General features: G+C 37.1%; 1 protein-coding gene and 1 long non-coding RNA gene across 2 annotated transcripts; both read right to left on the bottom strand.

The window, feature by feature from the left end:
* LOC109952884 (uncharacterized) lies at window positions 1-3,691 on the bottom strand. Its single transcript, XR_002273825.1, has 2 exons — window positions 3,563-3,691; window positions 1-353 (listed from the first exon to the last, which is right to left on the bottom strand). It is a non-coding gene; the product is annotated as an uncharacterized LOC109952884 (long non-coding RNA).
* Window positions 3,692-4,174: 483 nt separating this feature from the next.
* Window positions 4,175-5,522, bottom strand: LOC109952880 (C-type mannose receptor 2-like). The gene is made up of 2 exons (XM_020588189.1): window positions 5,324-5,522; window positions 4,175-4,993 (listed from the first exon to the last, which is right to left on the bottom strand). Exons 1-2 carry the CDS (start codon window positions 5,520-5,522, stop codon window positions 4,647-4,649), a joined length of 546 nt encoding a protein of 181 aa, XP_020443845.1. The 3' UTR covers window positions 4,175-4,646.
* Between the last annotated feature and the right edge of the window lie 4,423 nt (window positions 5,523-9,945).

Below are 9,945 nucleotides of genomic sequence, written 5' to 3'. Positions count from 1 at the left end.
TTTTTTACTTACTATATAGCACTGATAAAATTAAACCTCTCATTTTCAGGCCTACTGAACCACTTGTACCATCCTCTGTCCACGGCTACGGACATGTCACAGTTCTCAGTCTTTCCTTTTGAGGTCCAGTTGTCATAGCAAAGTGGGCGTCATTGACCCAGAACCACATTTCCAGAGCGCAGGTGTAGCGCAGTCCCATCCAGACGTAGTTACTGTTGGCCTTCTTGGCTCTGTCTTGGACACATATCTGCTCATCAGGGTTAGAAATGTAGACCGCAGGTCATGGTGGTGCTCTCTGCAGTAATTCAAGGCCTGCTCCCAGATCTTGCTTTCATTGATCAAGATCACTTTATCTACCACAGAAGGAATGACGAACACACAATCACACAGGCTGCTTTGTTTAGTTACAGTAAATGTTGTGAACTCTGGGCTTTAATAAGGATTTTCAAAGGCAAATACTGATATACCAGAAATAAAGGTTAAAATCACTATTTGCATGTTGAAATTGATTTTTAAAGTTGACAATTTTCATCTGGAAAAATTACAACTTTAGCAAACAACAATAATAAAATGTGAACACAGCTTTAATGTTGCAAAGACAAAACCGCACTGGTAAGGACACTGACAGCAAGTAGATATAAAACTCAGTGTTTCTGAATACATATACTCACCACTGAAAGTAATATAATGTAACATGCATACAGTAGGCTGTGTGCATAAATAAATTTGGTGGATTTTCAGACTGTTGCTAATAATATTCTTATGGTGCAATATAGAGAAAACTTACCATCAGAGCATAAGAGGGGATTTTGGTCATCACAGTCCGTCGTACTTCCATCTGCCCGTTTCATCCAACATGGTCATAGCACAATTCAATAAACAGTTTATAGAGTAAATAGCATCTGTTTCAATCCAGATGAAGCTGCAACTGATTTTTTGTGTTAAAATTTGAAATGATAAAATTAAACTATATAGACGATAGAAACAACGAGAGAAAGTATTTGCAAAAAGGGTTCAAGAGCTTGAAATAGCATTTGTTTGTTTTTTTTACTGAAAGAGGAGCACAATAAAAAATGAAGCAACACAACACCTCCACTTATACAGGCAGTTGTGTGATTTCAGTAGTGCTGCTGTAGAAGCAGTACACTCATCCACTTACCCATCAGAATGAGCAGAAACAAACAAACAGCCATTAACAAAAGGAGCAAAGGGATTATTGATTTAAAGTATTGAGTTGTGTGTGTGTATCCAACTCTGTGCAGACTGATATTCATAACTTAAGGAAAATAGAATTAAACCAAATAAATTAAAAAAATGAGGGGGATGATCATATACATACACTATATAATTTTGCATTCACATACTTATATATACCCAGATATACACATATTCATAATACAAAAATAAATGAAATGAACAGATCATAAATGATTAGAAAGAGAGGAAAGGTGGAAAAGAAAAAATGAGGTAGGTTATATTCTCAGTAAATTTGGTTTGATTGATAGGTCCTCTCAGCTGCTCGTAAACTTCTACAGAGTGACATAGAAGCATGGACAATGAGGACTAATAACTGTAACAATAATGAAATAAAAGCAACTTGTTATATTTCTAGGAGTTTGTGGGAATGGGCGTAGCCTTGGCACCTGGTATCTGGTTTAAGTTAAAAGAGGTTAGAAATGGATTCCAAGTGTCAGTAAAGGTTGGCATATTATTCTTATGGGTGGATATTTTCTCTAGTGTGATATATTCTGAGAAAGTTGGTCCAGTGGTTGATGTGTAATGAATTATTAGATTTCCAGTTTAGAAAGACTGTTTTCTTGATGATAGTTAAAAAGATAAGAAGTGGGTTTTTGAATTTAATTGGTAGGTCTGTCCTGTAAATGTTTTATTTACTCACTACAAAGAGGAGATCCAGCACCTGACAAGGTGGTGTTCAGATAACAATCTTGTCCTGAACACCAACAAGACTAAGGAAGTCATTCTGGATTATAGGAGGTACAGGAAGACAAAATATGCTCCTCTTCTCATACACGGGGAGGTGGTGGAGCAAGTGGATAACATCAAGTTCCTGGGCATCCACATCACATCTGACCTGACCTGGTCTCTGAACTCATCCTACCTGGTGAAGAAAGCCCAGTAAAGGCTTTTCTTCCTCAGGAAGCTGAAACGTCTGGTCTCTCCTCTCAGCTGCTCGTAAACTTCTACAGAGCGACAGTAGAGAGCATCCTCTGTCTTAGTGTGACAGTGTGGTACGGGAACTGCTTCCCCAGAGCTGTGAAATCAATCACCCCCCTAACCCCCAGTTTACACACACAACCTCCCCCCTATGGACAGACACAGACAGAACACTGGACCTCTGCAGACACACACCCATGCTCACACCTCCTCCTAAAGACTGAGATTTGCACTGAGCTGCACTTTATAATGTTACTACACTCTTTTGCTCCTAACATGCTGCTGACCTGATTAGGTCCCATACATTCCTTTTTATTTGTTCATTGTTTTATATTGACTTATACAATTGTGTGTTATGTAAATAATGTGTCTGTCTTTTAAGCTGAGAGCTGCTGGAAAAAAATTTGTTGTGCTGTGCATAATGACAATAAAGATACTTGACTCTTGATGGATGGATGGATGAACACTTGACTTATTTTATGTTGGAATAAAAAAAAGAAAAAGAAAGAAATGAGACATGGGCCATTTTTACTGCTTTTGTACATTTGAGTAAATATAGACTTATTTTCTGCAGAAGCTAAATAAACTGTTGTGCTGCACATTTGGGAGTTTGTGTAATAAGGAAATACTGTGCAAGGAAAGGAACATAGGAAATTGTATGCAAATTATAATCAGACCAGATACAACAGATGTTCACATTCATAAATCCCATTGCACAGTGGTCTGGCTTGGACAGAATAACAGGAACACCTGTATAGTACAGTAAATGTCAGTGCAGGAGACAAATGGCTTGTAGGGTGGAAAACGATACAAGGGTGGAGGTTGATAAAGGAATAACATCAAGTTCTATTTTAAAGCATGAGAAATATACAGTATATTTTGAAATTCCATATTAAATTGTAAGTATAATTTGATAATTAAAGATAAAAATATAATTATTAAATAGCGCTGTCACCTCACAGCAACAAGGTTCCAGTTTTGAGCTCTGGCTGATCCGTTGCCTTTCTTTGTGGAGTTTACATGTTCTCCCTGTGCCTGCGTGTGTTCTCTCTAGGTATTCCGGTTTCCTCCCACAGTCCAAAGACATGCAGCATAGGTTGACTGGTGAACATTCATCACTGTAAATTTCTTTAATTTTTGAAACCAGGCTATTTTCTGTTAGTGTTAATTCAAAACATCACTCTGAGTCAACATTACCAAAAACCTAACAAAACAAAACACAGAAACCTTCACAAAGTTAGTATTTCCCCACTGTGGGATCAATAAAGTTCTACCCTACCCATTTCCTGAAAGAGTATTGTACTTGAAATTGGCATTTTTGCCCCAAAACACATACACTGAATCCAGAATAACAGTTCACTGCTGTTACATGATAGTGTTAACTTACATGTTCCTGGTCTCCTCAGCTTCACTCCACTGATGTCTCTCCTCACTGTGCCGACAGAGACTCATCACAAGAGCATTAATGCAGTAGGATACCGTATACATGGGCCGAACCAAGGGGGTGGCCAGGGATGGCACACAGGAGCCAGGTCAAAGTTCAGTTCACACACATTAAAATGAACTGACTCACACTCACAACTGTGAACTCTTAACTAAGTTCACAGACCCAAGAAAATCAACAAAAAGTCCCAAATCAAAAACCTTTCACCACAAAAAGAAAATTTCTATTTATGTTGTTTGACTTATTTTTGCTCCCTAAATTAGGATTACTATTATTCCAGCAGTGTTTTATTCCCCTTTATATGGCTGATTATAGAACTAAATAAAAATTAAATTAAATCTAAATCTGATTAAATTAAACACCATTTTATTTTATCTGGATCAACGACTGAAATGGAAATTATGTTATGGCCTTAAACTGTACATTTTTAAATCTAAAATAAGCATTTTCACCCGGGCTTGTGAAACAACACATAACCATTCAATTGTTTAAAAGTTTATTCATCTTGCAGAAGAATTAAATTACCCCCTCAACCTCCAAAAACTGTGATTACATCATAAACATATTCTAATATAATATAACCAGAATTTAACACTATAACACTAGTAGAGATAGGCAAAGTCAGTGATGTGAATAATATTATATTACACAGGATACAAATTCCAAAAAGAAAGAAAATCTACCCTTAAAAATATATAAAATGAACTAATGATCACTGCATGTTAGCATCTACAGATGGTGAGGAGTTGATAACATATGACAAGGAGATTGAAAATATGTTTACATGGTTACTTCAGATTGAATTATTCAGTGATACAGCTGTAAATGTACTCAGTACTTTGTGTTTGACTTACTGTAACTGTGGCCATTTTTCTTTGTAACCTGCTGCTATTACATCGGTTTGTAGTTTTATTTTTCTCCTCCTCAGGAAGTAATATCTAAATTTCCCACAATACCATTCAGTAAACCCAAAAATTCAAGTGCATAGATGAATACAGAGTATGTTAACCAGAGAGCAGAATGGGTTTTAACCCTTAGAACAGATAAAATTAAACCTCATATTTTCCTGCTTACTGGTCCAGTCATGCTGTCCCCCACTGTCCATGGCTCCAGACATGTCACACTCATCAAGCTTTCCATTCGGGGCCCAGTTCTCATAGCTGACTACGTTGTCGCTGACCCAAAACCAGAAACCCAGAGTGCAGGTGTAGCGCAGTCCCAGCCAGACGTAGGGACTGTTGGCCTTCTTGGCTCTGTCTTGGACCCATCTCTGCTCATCAAGGTTAGAGATGTAGACCAGGTCATGGTGGTGCTCTCTGCAGTAATATAAGGCCTCCACCCAGGTCTTGTTTTCATTGATCAGGATCACTTTATCTGTCATGAACAAACACAGGAGGTTCAGTTAAATTTTGAGAACAACAGGCTCCAAGAATTTGACACCAATGCTGCTAGCAGTTGACTGTTGATGTTTGGCCTTGTAAAAGTGAGACAGACATTGAGAGAAAAGCTGTGACAATCATGAAAAACAGAAGCATCCAAATGTGTCAAAATCACAAGTGCAGATGACCAGAGCAGCAGAGTGGGTGTAGCACTACAGAGTCTGGAGACAATACCAGTCAGGTTCTGTGTTCAGGTGGATCTTCAGTGATGGAGCAAGATATGGAGATGTTATGTTATCTTCACAGATGTTTAAAAGACACTCACCATCATAGCAGATGAAGGGTTTTCTTTCACCACAGTCACAATCTTTCCACCTGCCTGTGTTTTTCAACATGGTTGCTGCACATGTGTTGTTGCCTTGCTGATTGTTAGGCACCGCCTCCCAGTGTCTGAAAGAGAAACCACTCCCATCTGACCACCCCCAGCTGTCTCTGAACAGTCCGACATACACCGGATATTTCATTTCTTTACTCAATATAGTTATAAGTGTGAGCCCATTATTTTAATCCAATGAGACCAAAAATGTTCAGTAAAAAAAAAGAGACAGCTGTACTGCCATAAAACAGGTACAGTAAGATGATCCACTTACCCACCAGGATAAACAGAAACAGACTCAACTGCATCTTTTCTCTGTTAAATAAAACTGATATGTTAGTAATATGCAGTGAAACAAATGGAACAGTTTAAACAGCCTTCTTCAGTTCAAATATATAAACATTTTTTGTATGTCCAGTTAAAACAAACTCGAAGTTTAGGTAGTAGTGAATACAAAAATCATAGACAAGTCAGATGATGATGATGATGATGATACACGTAGTAATAATAGAACAGTGTTAACAATCTGAAATGTTTTCACAAAGGTTAAAAAACATGGAAAATGTGATAATACAAAATTGTAGTTGCAACTATTTGAAATTGCACAATTAGTTTAGATATGTCTAGCAGCCAGTCTAAATTTTAATTATACGTACATTAGCTGTATGAATGATGGAACTTACATCTGGTGGTTTCTTCTCTCCTTGCTTCACTCTGATGTCCCTCCTTGTTGTGTAGATCCTGACTGCTCTACTAAAAGCCATATAAAATTGGGATTTGAATATTGACATGCAGAGTTTATTTTTAACAGGCCTGCCCAACAAGGCAGGAGATCAGGAGATGTGTCACTCTAAAAGGCTGTATCCATCCACAATGGGAATGAGCTGAACTCGTGTCCACTAGTCCAAAATCAAATTTGTAAAATTTATTGTAAAATACCTTTTACCAACTGAGTTAGGATCGCTGTTATGCCAGCAATGATTTTGCCAATCCCAGCTGACACTGGGCGAGAGGCAGGGTTCACCCTGGACAGGTCTCCAGTCTGTCACAAGGCTCAACAACCACACACACTCACACTCACTCCTACAGTCCTACGGACAATTTAGAGTAATCAACCAATCAACCTAAGAAGCCAGATTACCGGAGAGAACCCACACAAGCACAGGGAGAAGATGTAAGCTCCATACAGAAAGGCCCCGGAGTCAGCCAGGGCCCAAACTCGGAACCTCCTTGCTGTGAGGCAACAGCACTATCCACCATTTTTATTTCCATAACTCATCTTTAGTAATCACCAGGATGGAAATGAAGTATTATAAAAAGTCAAATTACTGTACCTAATGGCTTGTAAACATTCACACTGATGTCACTACGAACAAAGAGACCTGTTCGCTCTGACAACCTTCGTTTCTTCTAAATCACACTGATACTGAAACAGCCATCTTGTGTCTCCATGTCTGTGTACAATTTGCATTTCTGTGGAAGTCAAGCATATTATTTTTATCTTCTGATACAGATCGGAGGTGCGCACATAAAACCTATCTTTATTATGTTTACATGGGACACAGAGGGCATTTTAAGGAATATAATGTATAGGACTATTTGTAGGAATAGCACAGGTGTAAATAATAATGTCAATGTTGGCTGAATATGCTTCAATTTCAGGGTTATATTATGACAAGCCAAAATATGTGCTGGGTACCGCAAGAGGCCCATTTTATTGCTTCTAACAATAGTATCTCATCAACTTTTAAAAGATTGCTACTGGTTACTATAAATTCCTTACAAAGTACCACAAAGTACATTATTATTAAGAGTAGTAATAGCAGTAAAGACCAACATAACATGTTAGATTTATTGCAACTTTTTCAGTGATTGTCAAATCATAGTTTCGCAACTGTGACACATACAGGCACAGAACGCCATTCAGTAAACCCAGAGAACACAGAGACTTCAACAATATTCCACCATAAAAAATAAAGTGAGTAAAAAGAAAAAAAAGAGGGGGGGGGGGGGGTTAACATCTTGTATTCCCTGTAGGTTTAGAGAAATATAGTAAAACATGTCAAGTCCATGTAATTAGAGACAGAAAATGTTCCACTTGAACAGGACTTAAAGTTTGGGCATACATTTAATGTGGAAGAAAAAATACTTTACATTAGTGGGTAGGATGCAAACCATAGTCCAACCAGATGCGACAGATGTTTGTTTTCATGTCTATCTTGCACATTTACTGTAGGTTTTCCACCTGCACATTGACCACGTAAAGCTTTAAGGCTTCATCCTCAGTTTAGTTTGCTGAATAAGGTGAGAAATTATTATATAAATTCCATTTTACATATGCTAAAGTTCACAGTAAGTAATACAGCAGAGATACCTTACATGTTGTTTCCTGCTCTCTTCAGCTTCAGTCTGCTCTAACATCGGCCTCGTCTGCGCTGATGGAGACTGATCACAGTAGTATATTAATGATCTGTACATATACACTGGTTGCCACATTAATATCAGCATTTGAATATTAAAATACTGAGGCCTCTGATTTTTATCACCACCACTGTTGACAGAAATAACTAACTGTGCTTCAGGCGTGTTGCAGTTACAGTAGTTCAAAACTTTAAGAACATTACCAAGTGGATTAGGATTGATATCAAACCAGCTTTCTTTTTTTGTAGCATATCTATAATCATTTATTTGGTTTCACCTTACTTTAATTCAATTTTCAGATATAGCTAAGAAATCTTATGGCCACCAGGAATAAAAAACTAACTACCAGCCATGTGATCAATCACATAACCTTTACCATGAAATAAAACATTAGATACACTTTAAGTGTATCAGATACACTTAATTTGACCCATAATTATTTAAAAGCCACAAATGAGTCAATAGTTTTATGGCAGTTTACAGTAATTGAACAATGTGAAAGTTTCCTGGAACATCTTGGTATCCACCAGTGGTAAAATGTAACCAAGTGCATTTACTCAGATACACAGTACGTAAGTATAAATGTATGATATTTCTGCTTAGCTGAGGTTACTTCACAGATTAGGGTTTTACATATAAAACAGATGGTGAACCTTTTCGTTTTGTGGCATTGGTAGTATCTGAGACCACCCTGAGAACGCACAATTATTATTTCCTCCAGGTCAAAGGTACTCAGGCAAATAATGTATGCTCTGGTACAGTACCAACAAAAAAACAACAAAAAAAACCCAAAAAACTGTAATATCAAATGTAAAAATGGCTCAGTAACTACTTTGCTTAAGTATATATTATAATTCTCTCAGGTATTTTGTAATAAATGCTGTACATACAGTACATTTCCAAATATGTAACCAGTCTTGCAAAAATTGAATGAACTATACCACACAGGTCATGTAGCCTTGAATAGGAAAGTGAATATTTTTCTCTTCATCTCAGATTGTGATGAACTGTTCTCAGACTTTTTATCCATATTCACCATTTTCATTCAATATTATCACATCTGCATTCAAGAAACTCAAAAAATTCTACTTAATACTGAATAAAAACTGACTATATAAAGAGAATACTTAATAAAACAGAATATTTTGAATAAACAATCTATCTCTGTGCCCTAAATCACTCACTCGACACTCCTTTAAAGAATCACCCTTTTGCTTCACAGTGACCAGTAAACTGAAAGTAAATTGTGGTTGTCCAGCAGCTCCGAATCATACAGTGTGTTCTTAAGCCGCTGGAAAACCACAGCCCGAGCCCTACCAGCGAGATAGTCATAGAACCATTTTATGGACTGTTCATCTAGTCCTAACAAGAATAGCTTTTCTGGTGAAATAGTACAAATATAAACAATAATGTAAATATGGAATATTCTGCATGCAGCCCTTGTGTCTGTTCTTTCCATATTCCTAATCTTCTTTTCATTAATTTTGGGTTATTCATTTTACTTTATTAAACCTTCATTTCCTGTCTTTAGTTATACACAATAATATATACATACTATACATAATGTATAGTGTGTATGTGTGTGTTCTTGTACTTGCTACATAGTGAGGACCAAAACAAATTTTTTTTTTCCTACTGAGTGAGGACATTTTTGGAAAGTGAGAATATTATGGCCAGTCCTCACTTTCTGAAACACCTTTTTGGAAGTTAAGACTTGGTTTTAGGATCCAGGTTAGAGTGTCAATGAGTGTCCTCACAAAGACAGAAGTATGTTTTTGTGGGTGTATGTGCATACATAGATGGGTGACTCATTAATGTCCAAACCTGAAGAGATGAACAAACAAGTTTAACGAATACTGATACTTCCATAATGGTGTATTAAATAATACAATAATACAACTCATTGATCATATATTAAGATCTTCACAGTCACCAGATTGTCATCAAATTAAACATTTACAGGAGATTAAATGGTTTGAGTTCCTCACCTCCATCATCAAAACACCAAATGAGGGAGGTTTGGAAGAACAGAGTTCATGCTTTTAGCAAACATCCAGAAACTTGAATATACACTGATCGGCCACTTTCATAGGCATAGGGGTTCCTAATATTCTGACCCTCTCATGTATACACTGTAGCAGGGGAGAACA

Source organism: Monopterus albus, unplaced genomic scaffold, assembly GCF_001952655.1.
Source record: "Monopterus albus unplaced genomic scaffold, M_albus_1.0 scaffold510.1, whole genome shotgun sequence".
In the NCBI taxonomy this organism is placed as follows: Eukaryota; Metazoa; Chordata; class Actinopteri; order Synbranchiformes; family Synbranchidae; genus Monopterus; species Monopterus albus.
This window is presented reverse-complemented; position numbering and strand designations above follow the sequence as displayed.

Bases quoted from the DNA above. Each gene is read 5' to 3' on its own strand.
- LOC109952880 (XM_020588189.1), bottom strand. From the start codon at position 5,522: ATGAAATATCCGGTGTATGTCGGACTGTTCAGAGACAGCTGGGGGTGG. The intron at 4,994-5,323 runs GTGAGTGTCTTT...TGTTCATGACAG, and splicing joins ACCCTTCATCTGCTATGATG to ATAAAGTGATCCTGATCAAT.